Raw genomic sequence first — 16,900 nt, 5'->3', positions numbered from 1 at the left:
CGCGCCAAAAGCGTACGTACGTAGGTCCTGATAGACGTTAATGTTATTAGGACGTCGATTTCGCTAAATATTTTATAAATTTTTTAACGCGAATCGATATATTTAGAAACATTCGAAAACACTGCTTTCGACTGATTTCTAGATTAGAACTGTACTAGATAGCGATGATGAGAATGTTGAGAAATTCGACGATTTTGTTGAACATATACTTTTTTTTGGTGATTTGGAAACAGCGCTCGAATGAATTCTTAGCTATTGCCTGAGGAATGCACCGTCGTTTCTTGCAAGGAAGATTTACGACGATGATATATCTCGATCGATCCCGTACGCGAATGATTCACAATCTTGTCAACGATTGTCCTGCTTCGCTGAAAGAGACTTTTCCCCCAGAATATATTCTCATCCCCTTTATTCACACGCTTTGTACATTGCCTCCTATCGGGCGACACCAATTCGAAAATACTTTTTGTCTAGAGAACAACATTTTACAAACAAAATATCTTTTCTTTTTAACGATAGACCACATAACGCATCCGAATAGATGTACCGTAATTACGTATGTAGCTGCAGTAATAAACGCTTCAAGTATACCCTCGTCGTTACGTATTAATTTTGAATACATTTCCACTTTGTATGTATTTTTCAAGCTGGTCCACGCGAAGTGTTACGAATTTTTGCTTTTGAAACTTTTTACGCGCGGATACAACTTTTATTCTCCTTCGAGCTAGAACAACTGACAGTGGAGGGTGGCCTCGTGGAACCAATCGATTTTAATAATAAATTACAAAGGGTCTTCTCAAATAAAAAAATGATCGATAAATCGGAGTATAAAGCACGGAGTTTCGCGGGGACCGTTTCAGCGAATAGAATTGGATCTCCGCGTTCGAAAGATTTAGAGACAGCCAAGTTCGTAACATCGAGCGTCCACCTTGCGCTCGCAGTTCCAGCCACACGCATCGTTTCGAGTCTCTGATTAAAACAGTTCACACACCACCACCCACGCGATCCCGAGGCTCGAACCCATCGGCGTCTCGAATAAAACACGAGAGAAAGAGAAACTAGAGAGCCAAGCGAAACGAGCAAATGAAAAAAAAAAGAAAAAATCTTCCTTGTAAACCGCCAGTGTCTAGCGAGAGTACGCACTGCACGTTGCACACCTAGCCTATGACTGTTAGCTCCCTTGAATGTCGCATGTTGTCAAGGACGAGAGCACCGGTACACGATGTTGGTCGACGAATCGCGGAATACCTCCGTCGACACCTCAGTCATGAATAGAGAAAGCATAGCCCTCGTGACATTCACAAAACGGCATAGCCACGATATATCATGAGACATGAATCAGTGCATTCGATCATGAACGCTGTTGCCATTCATCCCCCTTTTTGAATCATCTCTCATCACGCCTGATCTATCGCTAAATAGACTACGTAAGAATTACTTATATCATAAAACGTACGTTTAATCCGTAGCCTAACTTCTGTGTTCTCCGAAGATTCCGAGGGTGGCCATATTGGCCTCGTGGATCACGATCGTGACGGGGCACGGCGGCCGATCGACGCCGCTATCGGCGAAAAGAAATTTCGTTTACGTTTCCTCGAGCGAACGACAGGCCACCGACCAGATGATCGAGAATCGCGAAATTTCCTCGATTTCGTCGCGAAATGCGAACTTCGGGAGTCGTTTTGCCGTTAACCTCGTCTGCTTAAATCCGCGCCGGAGATTGTTGATCTAAACGATTCGCGGACGCCGTCTGAGGGGTGTACCGTGCGCCAAAAATTGCGGAAGCCGCGATCGCATCGGCAAGATTGATCGCCGCGTCGTTCGACCGATCTCGTTTCGCGACGTTACGACGTGATCCTCGAAGGTATTCATATTTTATGTGAGATAAGACTGTTTACAGGACCTTTCGTCGGGGTGACAAACCTCCGACAGCAAGTGTAAGACTAAAAAATGATAGAACGGTACGGAGGAGACGTCTTGCGGCCGTTAGACAAATATTAACGATGTTTTTAATCTTTGCAAAGAATTTTTTTGTTCCTCGTCGTTTAAAAATGTGCCAGGAGACTCATACGCGACGCGAATGAGCATTCGTCTTTGGGTTAAAATAGAGTCTCGATGCGGTTGAAGTCACTAGACATATAAAGTACCATTTCTATAGACGAGATTGATAAGTACAATCGCTTAAACTCTTAAAAAAGAAATTTATAAATAAATCTACGGTCAGAGGTACATACATATATCTGGTAACTTTATATTCGACTGTGTCTCAACGCCATCACTCGTCGTTTCGATGAAGCTCGCCAGTGGCGCCACGGTAGGCGATCGATGGTGGGGGGAAGTGGCCTTGAACGGCCGATTAATTTTCTTCGGACTGTAGTCCCGAATCGGTGCCGTCACTAGACACGGCCGAGTAATCTATTTAATCGGGCTGGTTATTATCGCGATAACGATTTCCATCGGCACGGGTAGCTGGCAATCGAGCGTTTAATTGCGTACCGATATTAAATTACTATCGGCCACGTGTCCGATTCTATTACACCGATATTAACGCGCGGTGTTCTCTCCGCAGTCGACTGGCACAAAAGAACGGAAGCAATTACACTGTAATTCCCCCACCTCCTCGCCACTATCTTTCTAGTACCCCCTCCAGTTTTTTTCTTTTTTCTTTTTTTTTGTCCGCTGTGTTGCGAACACTGGCACGCTCGGAAGCCAACGAACGGATTCGATTAAAATTTCAATTATCGCCGATAATTCAAGGAGCCTTTACCGTTTGATTTGCCCTACTAAAGCCCCCCCCTCGTCGGCTGCAATCGGACTCCGGGGGAACGTTAAACCGAACTTTTTATCAATCGTAATGCACCGACGTAAAATAACGTGGCTCTATATTACCATCGTTTCGCGTTTCTTTCGGTCCAATTAAACGTATCCGTTTGTCGTTGTTATTTTTCTGTTTCGTTCCCTTCTGACGCGTCCAAACCATCGTTGAGGACGATGGTTCCGGAATGGCCATTCTTTATGCTCGTCGAAGAAGATCAATTACGCGATAGGTACAGATACATATCTAGAAATTATCCTGTTTCGACGAATACCAAAAATGGCTACTTTCGAACTCCTTTGCCGATTACCAAGTGCCATGATAAAATCGCGTTTCTTATCAATTTTATGTTTATCTGTTACCGTAAATAGAGCTGGAAGTCCCTAAAGTCCTTTAAATCCTCCTTTAAATCGGACGCTAAGTGGTGCAAAGTTTTATAAAATATAGATTTTTAATTGTAACATGGGACCATTAATCGAGAATTGTTTATAGGAGTGTAATACACTTTGAAATAAAATTTTACAGTCCCACACCACTTGGTCTCCCCTTTTCGACACTTTGTACTCCATCGACGCGACGTTGTTCGAACACGACTCGAATTGTCCCTCGTCGGGAGGATAAGGACGTCAAAGGTATCGGTCGTAGCGTTCTTTGAAAGAATGTAACACAAGGTAGACGATAGAATTTGCTCCGTGAGAGAGAGTAGAAAAACCGTAATCCGCGTAAAACCCTTTTCGTCTCGAACTAATTGTCGAAACGAATTTTCTATCAATTGTGTACATGTGTTTATTACTCTTATATTGACTCAATGATGTTATTCTGTGGTGCTTTGCATGTCTCTATTGGACTCTGCATGTCGTATAGGGCATCGTAAGTACTTAATTAAATGAACTCATCAGAGACTATCGAATACACACGACACTCCGCAAACCTACGATATGTAACGCGTTTGCTGCGTTGCGACAGTCGAATGGGCGATTCTAGATCGGCCGGTCGTTATTAGTCGTGTATCAAGCTTCTGTTGGTTTCTCTAGAAAACGTTCAGAAGGTAGTTAGCCTGTAAGAACAGTCGGGAGAATCGCGAATGCTCTGCTCGGTCTTCCATCAACGTAAAGAAACGCGAGACTGCTTGTACGTTCTACTTAAAACGAATTCGAGTGATCCGACTCGATAACTGGTCGGACGACGAGAACTGAGAAATTTCGTTGCCGCGATTAACGTTCGAATAACCGACTGCACTTACTGCATTTGACTTTTTAGATTAATTTCCTAGATGTAAATGCGATTAAAGATCGTCTACGAGACAGTACAGGGAAGGACATTTCGTTCTGCTTGATTCGAACGGTAAGAGAGACGTGAGACACGATGTCGAGTCGAAAAAGATTATAGGATCAACTGCGGTAATTGCAACTTGTGAAATATAGAAGATTACGAAGATCATCGAGTCTTTCCTTCGAGAGAAAATATTTTCATTCGTCTTCGTTTCTCAGATAAAAAATTTTGGAAATTCAACAAAATTCAAACAATTCAAGAGTATCGTATTTAATTTTTTATTGTTCCGAGGCAGGTTCGTAGACCAATAAAGCTAATGGAAAAGCAATTAGAAATACCCGTCCTCGACACTTCCCGTGTCTCAATGTTTCTGATTGAAGTCTTTTTGGCTTCATTAGTAAAACAGCCTGCGGAAGTTCCGACAGAACGAGAGTCCTTCCAGTGATTGGAAACGTTTTCAATTCAAAGAGTCAGTTTCTTTTCTTTTTTTTTTTTTTTTACTTTTCCCTCGTCCCGTTTCTGTTTTACTTTTCAATCAAGGCTCGGCGTTGTATGCAAGATATTCTCTCATTAATTTATTCCCGGCGTAGACACCTTGCTAGTAAACCAGCATCGTTATTATCCCGTCGCTTACCGATGTTAGTTCGACGATATTTTATTTTCGACGATCCTCCCGGCCGGTAGTTCTCTTTTGTTATTTCCTTTGCCCGGTGTCAATATTGTTCCTTCGTAACGCCACCGATGCCCGGTTAATCTTCCCCTTCGTTGCTTCCTGTCAGCCCAAGTCTCGGGAAACTCGCGGAAAGGAGATTAACGAGACGAAGATCGCGGTAAAAGTACAAGCTGACCAAACGAATCGTTCCATTCGATGGAAAAGGATGTTAATGAAAATTTATGGGCAAAAAACGTTCGTACGTGCAAATGTGGATCGACAACGTGGAATAAAAGTATCTCGTACGAGGCTTCGTTCTCGAGAATATTAGCTTTGAAGTTGTTTGGTGCACGTGAGCATATTGCTGAAATTATATTTAATGAATCTCGCTGTAAACGTAGATTTGTAATTAGAAATGTTATTGTTTCATAAATTAATTTTGTAGGGTTTGTTTTCGAGTAAAATGGACTCGTATGAGGGTCCTCGAAGTTGAGAATCGCTAAACGAGAGCGCACGTAGCACAGGTGTGTTCGAAATCGATTTCCTCGGAAACGAAGAACGAAAAAATTTATTCCGCGTGTTCGATTCATTTTTGCATGTAAATTTGATCTAACTAGGAGCACCCTGTAATTAGTGTTAATATCGGAGAACGTGATGCAGTTCAAATATAATTTCTTGTGCAATTAAAGTGGATATAATTTTCATGTTTCATAAATTGCACGAGTCCTTGGATATAATGGGAGGAAATAGTATCGCAAAGGATCTGAATAAGAATTACTGTATGGAAACATTCCTTTCTAAATTGTGAAACTGTACAGAAGCTCCTCCATAGAAGCCACAAAATCTATCGTTGTAGTTTGGACGTAAACGTAAATAGTGTGGATAATTACGAAACTTTTATCGAGGTAAAGGTCGGAAGTTTTAACGAGGAGTTTCTGTAACGCGTGTTTCCCCGTAGCCCTGATCCTCTGTGTCTCGTGTCTTATTTTCTCCGTTCTCAGTCATTAATCTGGTCGATGAGCGCCGAGAGACGCGGAGGTGAAAATCGGCCGTCGCGAGCAGCTAATCACCGTCTCGTTAATTACCCCCCGGGCCAGCTTTAATCCGATCGAGCAACGTTCGATCCCCGTTTGAAGCGCGTTTCCTCTCGACTTTTCCTTTAAATCAAACGAACCGCGCGCGGATAAAACTACGAGGAAACTTCTCGCGATTTTCGAAGCGATAACGCAAAACGTCGCGACGCTCGCGGTCAACGTTCCTGACGTTTGTTCGCGTCGCGCGAGCTGTCGTGTCTCGAATCGAATTTTAATTAGCACCGACTCCTGCTGACGAACCAGGTATTCAAGCGCGTCGAGGATCTCGAAGCTACGTGTTTCCGTCGCATTAAATCACGTGAAAATTGAAAAGCCACGAAAGTAACTGGTTATAGAGATGCTCTATTCTTGAGATGTTCTATTCGAAACTAGATCATTTTCGAGGTTTGACAAGCATTCTTGCTTCTGCCGCGAATAGAAGCTGGAAAGTCAAAATTCTAAAAATAAATTACCATTTTAAGGAAGGTATGACTCGAAAAGATTTTTTTAAAAATGGTTTTCATCAAAAATTATTCTTCGACGTATCTTTGTAAATGGCACGATGACGTGCACACGCATCTGTTTGATCGTTGTCTTCCTGAGTTGTGCAGGGTCGTTCGCTCGACTGGGACAGGTCGTGACTCTTTTACTAATATGAATCTAAGCAAGATCTAAGCAGAATACCGTATACAACGTCGACGAACAACGCTATGAAATTCTACGAGACAAATTGGAAGCCAAAAATAAAAGAAAAAATGTCAGAGAAAGAAAGATCGATATGTTTAGTAAATGTCCTGAAGAAATTTGTCCTGACATAAAAGTACCCAGAAATAATAAAAGAGACATGCCCCAATTGTACGAATCACTCTGTACAACGTTTATTAAATACGACTTCGGATGTCGGTGTATTTAAAAATGTTCGTCGTATCTCGGAAAATGTCGTGGACAACGATTTTAACAAATTTTATTACTTCCATCGTTCCTTTAAATCCCTAGATCTTTCGTTCGATCGGGCAACGCGAATCTAATTATTCTAAGACGGCTTCAAGCTTTATTTTTATGTTACCTATAACCTCCTGTGATCCTTGCGAACTTTTTATTTGTCATCTTTGTGCAGAAGCGAAATATGCGAAGTTATTTACAAACATTTACATTCTACCTCAAAAAACAAAACAAAAAATTGCCCAAGCACAAAGAACTTCGCAAATTTCGCCCTACGAATGCGGCAAGGTTTTCCATCCTCTTTCGTTACGTCTTCTTTTAACCATTTTCTATTTATTTCTCTTCTGTTCGTATTAACGATCCCCCGTGTAGAATCAGTTTGTCGGCAACCCCCGAAATCGATAAACAGAAATCTCTTCTCTACGTACAGGAAAAGGAGGACGGTCCGGTGTACAAGTTTTACGAGACGATCCGCGATTTCGGTGACGAAATCATGAGCACCATAAGCCATCTGCGCGACGTGACGCTGTTTGCGCCGAGCAACGCGGCATTCGAGGAACCAGGCGTGCAACAGATCCTTCAGGACTCCGAGCGCGTCAAGGAGATCCTGAACCTCCACTGCGTCAAGGAGCGGCTGCCCCTCGACAAGATCAAGAACAAGAGCGTCAGCCAGGTGGGTCTGTTTGTTCTACGAATTCCCAACACCGTTCCAAGCCAAAGGCTAAAAGGTCCTTCGCACCGTTTCGAACATACGGTCCAAGGTTTCGAGTCGTTTCAAATATTTCTTGAAATCAGACGATGCTACTAATAAATGGAAAATATTTTTAATCAAAGACTCTAAAGGGCAAAACTCTTCCTTCTAACCTTGGAGTTAAATGTAAGATTCAAACCACCTTGATAGTTTCAAAAGTCTCGAGGAACTGTGTGACTCTATTGTACCGATAACCCTTGAAATCATGATAGATCCCATGCTCCCAAATGTCCTGTCAGCCTGAGTGAATTGATTCCGAAGACGAAGTACCGAAAATGCGAAACAGTCTCGAAGACTTTTGGATCCCTATAAAAAGAGATAAAGATTCCAAAGTTTGAAGCGATCGAAACCTTCGTACGGCCAAATTGCTTGCAATCATGCAAAGCATCGAGCATCCATTATTACGCGTCCCCCCCCAAAAGTTCGAACAGTCTTTGGTGCCAAGATTTCCATTGCTTTCCGCATCGCAGACACTCGACACTGTGTTTTAGCGTCGCGACACGCGTACACAGACGTTGATTAACTCAATGTTTCTCTGTTTTCTGTTTTTGTTCAAAGAAATCCTCGTCCGGGAAGTTACAACTTGGGGTAATTACACATTTATATAGCTTTCAGTGTTTCTCTGTTCGACTGTTCGTGAACTTTCTGCATCTGTTTTTTCTCTCCGCATTCGCCTGATTTACGTCTCAGTGTTGATCCCGATCCGACTACCTCGTTGTTCGGCGAATAATTGCGTTTCGCGTTGACGCCGGCTGCGCATTAATGTCGCGAAAACAGCGGGAATGGGAAAAAATTATGTCCCGTGACTCGCGTTACCTCGAAACACGAAGTTCCCGTTCGCAGGTGTTTTGTTTTTTCGCGCTTGCTTCGCTCGCTAACACCACTCGATTGCACTTAGCTAATTAGGCAATTTGGCTTAATTCGTAAGATTGTGTACCTTGTATCGTCTCCGTACGAGTTAACAAACAAGCACGGTGTTCAAAATATTACTAACAACAAATTAACACGTAATTGTTTCTTGATACTCTTGAAATTTTGTTCAGACAGTTCTACACTTTCAACGACGCCAGAAATACTTGCAACACCCTGTACACCACAGATCAAAGTTTTAATGAAACTTTAGCAGTTTGTATGCAAAGCTTCTTATGACACTCGAAACTTCTACTTTCATTGAAAAAGAAAGAACGTTGACTTTTTATGATATATTACTTATTTTTTTGGTCCACCGGACTTCTTTTCCACCAACTACCCCAACTCAGTTTTCATGCTAATCTCCGGGTAGACGTTCTCTTTGCTAAGTTTCTCGGTATAATAATATCCTGTCGTGTAATTCGCAAACTTTTATTTTCACGAGCAATTATTTAATAGAGACTCTGGGTTTACGGATCGATTAAAAATGCTTACGCTTGTCGCAGATGTGAATTTGTCTGTTGAATTTCGTTTAAATTGGTCGCGACTTATACGAGACTTGTAAGTTACGTAAGAAGAAGTTATGGGATGATCTAATACCAAACTGGATCGCTAGTTCGGCGCGAGAGACGCGATAAAATAGCTAAGGGCTTTTTGTTATTTCAACGAAAAGTTTTGTCATGCTGATTGGATGATAATGAGAGCCCAGCCGTCCCTGGTCGGTCGACTTTGAGGAAAGTTTTGAGGAGAGTAGAAGTAGCCCGCGTTGTTATGACGTTAGGCGTCTTTCAGGGAACTTTTACCTTCCGATCCACTTAATCCAAGGAACTCGGTCTCCTTATCGGGTACGAGCAGGGAAGTTCATTTTCATTTAACGCCACTTCGCGAAACTTCCGGCTCGTTTATATAACGCGCGATTAATGTAACATTCGTTGGAATTCAATATTCCTGGCTGATATTCCAGAGGCACGCCGGTGGATCGCGACATAATAGATCGAACCGTTAAAAAATTCGAAACGCCCTCGAGAAATAGTGGGTGGGCGATATTTAATTAAAAGGCACTTTGTTTCGTCGGCGTTGAATCACGCTGTTTCGCAAAAATGCATCTCGCCGCGTAAAAAGGAAACGAAAATCGCTTGATCGAAACGATTTATCCCCCGCCAACGATGTATAAAAGAATAATTCCCCCGCGTGAATTTATAAATTCGAAACGAGTTTATCCGTTTTCGTCGTATTGTTCGCGAGTTCGCAGTTTGTTTACACGTACGGTAACGCGACAAATTTATCGGCCGGCGCAGAAGCGTTTTGCAAATCCGAGGCGTGTGTGAAAAATCGCACTTTTGTCGCGATAATGAACGACCGTGAGCGTGACGAAAAATACGATCGAAAATGTAATTCTTTTGGCAAAAGTTTCTAATAAGTGAAATATTTCGAGCTTCCGCGACCTTTTAATCGCCGAAAAATAAATTTCAACGAGCCTTATTTATCGCAATGGTGTATCGTTCATTGAGAAAGTTATAAATAATGAATTTTTACGAAGATTCTTTTTTTATCGTTCGTACGAAACTTACTTCCTTTAAGAGCATGGTTTAAAATTGATTTTATAAGTATTTAACCCGATAGTAGATGACCATTGTCCAAAATATTTGTTGATTACTGAGTTTGATCAATAGAAATTTATTTGTTGCAGTTTTGATGATTCTTTGTAAAATCAGAAGGAATATAGGATTACATAATTGGTTCGTTTGATGTCAAATACATAGGTGTTATTCCCGTGAAATATCACGGGTATAATAATCGATAACAATCTTCGACGCCCCAAAATTCCAACGGGCAAGCGAAAATTACGTTACTCCTGGTTAGAACAATTTGCTCATTGTTTACAATAATTAATACATGCATCGCGGGTGGTAAACGAAGGTGAACAAAGTCAATATTGAAACGACCGTTCATACGCCGTAGCTGCTAATAAATATTCCCCATATTACCGGTCAATGTTGTTTAATAACCGGCAATTACCAGTTCGATATTAATGCGCCTGCTCGGCTTTAATCATAATCCAATCGTAAATTAATTCATGCTTCCGCGGAAGCTTTCGTTTCACAATACCCTCCTTATCAGTTCATTAATTGATCGGTTAATTTTCGATTTCAATTCCGATGAACAGGTTAGCGTGTTTAGAAAACATTTTATATTGAATCGATCGATACTTGTTAAAATTATTACAGACTTGTCAAAATAAAAGATTCTTTGCGATTTTATTCGTGGAAATAAACTGATTAATTCGTGACTTGAGAAAAAGAGCTTCGACGAGCAGTACAGTTGATTGATCTGTAATTGCACAGCGTGTCAATCGATCGTTAGTCGCCTGTCCAGCGTCGATTGCATCTATAATGAAAACCGGGTCTTTATCGCGCGAGTTTACGTTTTATTCGCGCCAGTAGAACGTTAATTTATTAACGTGTAGGACGTATAATTAAAGGCAGCGTTCCGTATCAGCGTATCCAGTGATTGAAGCATAGGTATTGAAGTAATTAGCTATATCGGTGATTTCCCTTAATTGCATTCACAGGTCAAAATCGATAATAGTTGCCTGGACTCGAGATACCTACGCGTGCGAAATCTATAACTCACGACACTGCATCCACCCGGACCATTCTACCGTGTAATTACAAACCTCCCCCAACCCCCCTCCCCCTGCGTGATTTTTGTCAGAAATTAATTACACATTTCGTAAACTGATCATAAATACTTTCAATAAACCTTCCAGCAATACTGTCGTTGCCACTAAAAGCAAACGATCGAATTCTAAATTCTTTCGCAAAATTAATTATTCGAGAGAATATACTTTCAGAAAATAAAATAAAGAAAATGTTTTGAAGGTTCCACACTGGAGTACGCCCTTAAAGGATGAGAAAAGAGCGACTGAACTCGGAACGTGATCAGTAAACAGGCTCGGTACGACTTTAGAAACAATTGTTCTTTAACTTCCGGTTTGGTTCGCTTTGAAACGCGAGGCCTGCGATTGTCGTGCGCCCGGCGACCCCTTTTTGATCGATTGAAACTGGACGTTCCTCACCCGACTGCTCACAATTACTGTTACGCAACCCGAGGCTCAGCGATCCCTCCCGCCTGTCTCCGTGTGTTTGTTTCCGATAAATTACGCAATCGATCTTCCTGCATTTCGTTCGACTTGTCCAACAGGTTGCGTTCGATTAAAATTATCGGGGAATGAGCCAAGAACGCCGATGATCGTCCCGATTGGTACTTCGTAATTCCGTGGAAAAAATTATAGCGGGGACCCGATAAAGCAACGCGCGACGCAGCTTTGTTTCGCCCTTTAATCGTTTTCCGAGTACGCTGCCACGGTCGACCAAAATATGCGCACTTTTTATCCCCCAGGTGTCGACCGATTTGCATTAAGCAGCGCCGTGGCTACGTGCTTTCCCGCGAATTTATCACGGCGGATATGTTTTATGTCGCTTTCGTACTTTATGACGCGCGGCTCCAACCCCCAATGAGACGATAAAACAACCGCGGAAGAGCAACACCGAAACTTTCGTAACGTCGCGTTCAGTTTCGCGCGAGATAACGCGACGTTCCTTTTTCTCTGCAGAGCGACAAATATATGCGTGCATTCGCGATTCATTTATTCGACCGAGATATAATGAAACAACCCCTGAAAGTCCCTATGACGGGGACTGATTTGGATTTAAAACTTTATTCTCACAGGTACAAACTCTAGAACGTAGTAAACTATCGAATAGTACAAATCACCATTCTATTCTCATTGTTTTATTATATTAACCCTTTGGCTCGTAACAGTGTCTGTTTCTTGAAATTCAATTCGAATTAACCTCGCGAATTAACCTGTGATTATAATGTAACTTCAGAAGACACTCGAATACTTAACACTAGTTAAAATGGAGAAGGATTAAAGCGTTAGGAGCTAACAGCGGGGATTTTCTTTTAAATCCTCTCGGAGGTTGTAAGACCGGGCATTAAAAGTGAAATTACTGTTCGAGCTCGAAACGTGTAAATACAAATGATTGTTGCTTCGGAAGGCTTAGAAAAATCTTCGTGGTCCTGTGCTCGAGTTAATAAAGCTTACTCTGCGACGATATTTTTAAGTAAGAAAAATTGTACAGCCCTTGGACTATAATCCCCTGCCATTAGTCTCCTTTTTATTTTGAAAACTGTGTCGCTGGTGATTGAAATAAATATGGGGGTGAAATATGTTCTCGCGTTAAACGTCTAATCGCTGAATCACCTTTGGAGAGCACTTGCGTCGACTGTGCGAGCACCTAACGCGATTAGACCGGGCAGAAATGTACGCTAGTGGGTGGGAAAAACGAGGGAACGGATCGTAGATAGAGAGTAAATGGAACGAAACGTGAATTGAAGAAAGCAAAGAGTGCGTGATCCCGTAGAATGAAAAGTAAAGGTAGTGATCTCTCCTAGAAAGAGGATTATAGGAAAATTCTTTGCGTGGGGCGTGGATTTTCATGAAATTTATTCGATCTGCTCTTTGAAGCCCGTCAGAACCCGGGAAGACGCGTCTATCCGCGAACGCGGCGGCGGCTCAAAATCGGAAAAGTAGCCCCCGGAAGCTGCGCGAAGTACCAGGGAAATTCATGAGAGAAGGATCAACCGAAAAAGGAATCCTCGACTTTAAGAGGGCATTCTAGTCTAGACAGTCGCTTTCCCGGCGATATTTGCGAATTTAAATAGAACAAATATTCCACGCAAACAACTGAAATTTCTTACGGTCGTTTGTTCGTGTTTTAACTAGACGTTAAATAAATTTCCAGCGATTATCTTGGATGTTCCAAAACGGGTCAGAATTTCTGCTCGACCAATTACTTCGTATTTACACACGAGAACATTTTGTTAGTATAGCTGTGCTAGTCGAAATAAATATATTACACTTTAATGGGAGATTTTAGAGGCCAAAACAAGACGAAAATCAAGAATATAATTTTCAAAAAATTTCAAATCATTCTGAAAAAATTATTTTCGGTTGCAGGGGTCGATTACAATCATTTTTGGTCATTACACATACCCCCGAAATCCTACCCACTTTCTAGAAAAAAATTCAGTACGTTCCAGAACGATTTGAAATTTTTTAATTTAATTTTTAATAACTTTTTAACGAAGCCTCCATCTACAAATTGGTATTCTTGATTTTCGTCTTATTTTGGCCTCCAGAATCTCCCATTAAAATTTTTCCCAGGGTTGACGGAACACCCTGTATGAAATTTTTTCTCTTCAAGCTGAAAAAATTCAGTTTCTCGCCAATGTAAAAACGTTACGACAACGATCGACGAATCCCGTATCAGCTATCCTGTCTTTCTGTGTATTCTGTCGTTGTTTCGGTGTGCAGAATACGCGTGGCACGCTTTTTAGGCGCGTCACGTGTTCCCGTTAACGTTCCCTTCAAGATTCATCCGTTTTTTATAGGTGTCTACGATGGCGGATAGGAAGAAATTGTACTTCAACGTGGTTCAGGGACCTAGTGGAAACCAGACTGTGACCGTCGAAGGTGGCGGAGTGAACGCAACGGTCATCACCGCGAATATCGCCGCCACGAACGGGATCATTCACATCATCGACAGAGTCCTGGGTGTTCCTTACACGACTGTGTACGAGAAACTCAAGACCGATCCCATGCTCAAGTAAGTGAAACCGTTTTCTGATACGCGAGTAAAATACTGTATCTGCAATATCAATTGTACCACGAATTGCACGTCGGTTTTCCGTAGAAACTTTGATTCGTCGTCGAAGCGACTCACCGAAATAAGTTTGCTCCGCTGTCAGGGCTCAATTCCTGTGCTCTGTCTCGAATTTAATTAAAATAACGCAACAAATCTCCATTCCAATTACCGCGAACGTGCTCCGCGTCGCGGAGAAACTATAAACGGAATCTTACGCCGGGAATTGGACGGTTCCACGAGCTACGCGTCGATCTATTAAATTCCTACCGAGCACTATTGTCCCCGATTACCTATCGATACTTCCCTTTGCTCCATTTAATGGACTCTTATACAAGAAAACTAACGCGCTAAAATGAGCTCGGAAAATATAAAAAGAGGATTTCTGCCAACTTGATAAACATTCATTAGAAATCTATCTCGGATAAAGTCATAAAGAAAAGTAAGAAACGTTTCAAAATAGCGTAATTAACCCGTGGTCTCTCGAAAACAGTTTAATTTGACCTGGTAGCATTTTCGTTTACCGCGAACCGTTTACGAAGATAAAACTCCGTCGCGTCCATTTTCCTTTCGCTATTTTCAACACAACGCCGTGAGATCGCGTTACGATTTAATTTACCCTCTCGTTATTTCAATTACCGACGCATCGATAATGGAAAATCCAATTAAACGGTGTCCCAATAAACGGCAAATAAACTTATGCGACGATAAAATCCAGTTAAATAACGTTCGCATGACCAACGCGTTCGCGTTCGCGCTCGCCTTGTGCAAACAGCGTGTTCGGACGATGAAAAATTCAAGCTGCCGCGATGGTACGAAAAAAATATGTTGCGCTAGCGAGACACGACCCGGTCGGAGCTTCGATCTAGCATAAAGCACAATCCGAGTTTATCGATGGCCGATACGTTACAATAAACGAGGCGACGTTGCGGACGTCAGGCTGGCCAGCAAGTTTCCCATCTTGTTCCCGCGGATCGGGGGATCATTGCTCGGCCAGCGGATAGGAAACGGTCGGTTATGTCCTGGCTTTAATGCCATTAGCCCCTTTATACGATAGCTATCGTTACTCGATGCACTGGATGGATGGTGGTGTCAGCATTCCATCACCCCATACCATGATATCCGGACCAGAGACCATCCATTGCAGTATCTCTCTAGCCCATATACGCGATACGTCACACACGTGCGTTTACGAATACCAGGATCCCGTTAGCATCGATTCGTTTGCATCTGCGTTCTACCCTTTTACCGCAACCCCTAGAAACCTTGGCCACAGACTGCAACCAATCGCGGTACTCGAGAGAACCCGCAAACAGAAGCCTCCATCGACAGACTCGTCCCTAATCTGAACTGTGTGTCTAAAACGGAGCTATCTGAAAAGAGAAAAGTTTTTAAGCTATTGTTCCAAGGATGAGTCTTACCAGACTTCTCGTCCTTTTGTTGCGTTGGAAACCGTCTCGTCACTCGATCCCCTTTTCCCTTTTCCAGCTCCACGTTCCTCCTGGGCCAACGACGCGGATTCAACGACATGCTGAAGGACACGACGAAGCGTTTCACTTACTTCGCCCCGCGCGACTACGCCTGGAACGTGGCGACGATCAGCTACCCGTCCACCTCCAAGAAGCTCTTCATGCCCGAGTTCAGCTATCACGTGAGTATCCTGAAACATTGAGAACAGTTATGTGAATCGCACAGTCGCTTTTGGTGTCCGTTAACCGGGTATCGCGGGTCTGATTGCAGACGAAACAAATCCTGGAACGACACCTCGTCATGGGCAACGAGGCGTACACAATGGCCAAACTGAAGGAGATGAAACACAACGACACAATCGTCCTCACGGCCATGAGGGACAAGCTGACGCTTCGCGTCCGGGAGTACAGCGAGAGTAAGTATTCCCAGCCATTTTCTAACCGTTTTGTGTAAGCACTTTCTTGCAATATCCAAAGACTCTCAGTTATACACTCGACTGCTCGTTTGCGAGTACATCGGTTCACGCGTAATGTGTCTCGGGAGTGTTGTTAAAAAAATCACGCTCCGTGCGAGCACTGTTTCTGTATATTCTCAAACCTGGTGCTGTTTCGTTACATTTAGATGACAAGCACGACGAAAACGCGATCCGTCCAGAAACTTTCGGTGAGTGAATTCAGTGTTTAGACGTCGCCGATGAGCGACGACACGTGCTTTTCAACTGTACGAGCACGGCACAATCTCAATATGCGAAGGGTTCTCTCCGCACTCTCACGCACCGCGTTCAACGCGCGTATCTTACCCACGATTCGTGCTGGAAACACGTTGATATCGCGTCGTGAACGTCCTCGATCCTCGCGCGAGTTCTCAAATTTTTAAACCAAAGAATCTCAAGACTGGGGAACTCGAATAAACGATAAAGACACTACTAAGAAATTGTATCCTCGAGTGTCCGATCTACCAAAAAAAGATGAGAAAAGGGAAGAAACGATGTTTGTGATATTCCAGAGCTTCGCAGAACTACAATCTGTAAAGTGGTCTCTAACTTTCTGACGGAATACAGGATTTCGTGAACCGTGGTTTGAAATTTTCTTTGGAGGGTTCACGAGACGCGATAGAAAAGTGTTTCCGCCAAAACCCTCGCACGGCTAAGGCTGAATCTTTACGGACGAGAGCTCACGAGGTTCGATTAAGCTGCTCGACGCACGATATCGGTATCACCCTGGTAACTGATCGCGAATCCAGTTCAGTTACGGAGGGAAGCTAGCGATCCTGCTGGAGGACCTCTCTTATCTTGCACGGAGGCCA

The 16,900-nt window shown here is 42.8% G+C and overlaps 1 protein-coding gene across 6 annotated transcripts in view; it reads left to right on the top strand.

The window, feature by feature from the left end:
• LOC122396903 (fasciclin-1) overlaps positions 1-16,900 on the top strand; it is a 293,077-nt gene that overhangs the window by 263,688 nt on the left and 12,489 nt on the right. For 2 of the 6 annotated variants that reach the window (XM_043395662.1, XM_043395659.1), the window contains 7 exons: positions 3,680-3,685; positions 7,185-7,427; positions 8,064-8,093; positions 13,875-14,089; positions 15,614-15,776; positions 15,866-16,010; positions 16,217-16,258. In XM_043395662.1, coding sequence (XP_043251597.1) covers positions 3,680-3,685; positions 7,185-7,427; positions 8,064-8,093; positions 13,875-14,089; positions 15,614-15,776; positions 15,866-16,010; positions 16,217-16,258 — 844 coding nt within the window. The remainder of the gene's footprint in view (positions 1-3,679; positions 3,686-7,184; positions 7,428-8,063; positions 8,094-13,874; positions 14,090-15,613; positions 15,777-15,865; positions 16,011-16,216; positions 16,259-16,900) is intronic. The other 4 variants (XM_043395663.1, XM_043395661.1, XM_043395664.1 and 1 more) reach the window with 3 other exon arrangements.

This window comes from Colletes gigas, unplaced genomic scaffold, assembly GCF_013123115.1.
Source record: "Colletes gigas isolate AHSC1104 unplaced genomic scaffold, ASM1312311v1 Colletes_gigas_Sc00008, whole genome shotgun sequence".
Classification (NCBI taxonomy): domain Eukaryota; kingdom Metazoa; phylum Arthropoda; class Insecta; order Hymenoptera; family Colletidae; genus Colletes; species Colletes gigas.
The sequence above is the reverse complement of the archived record's forward strand: the minus strand, read 5'-3'. Positions and strand labels throughout refer to the sequence as shown.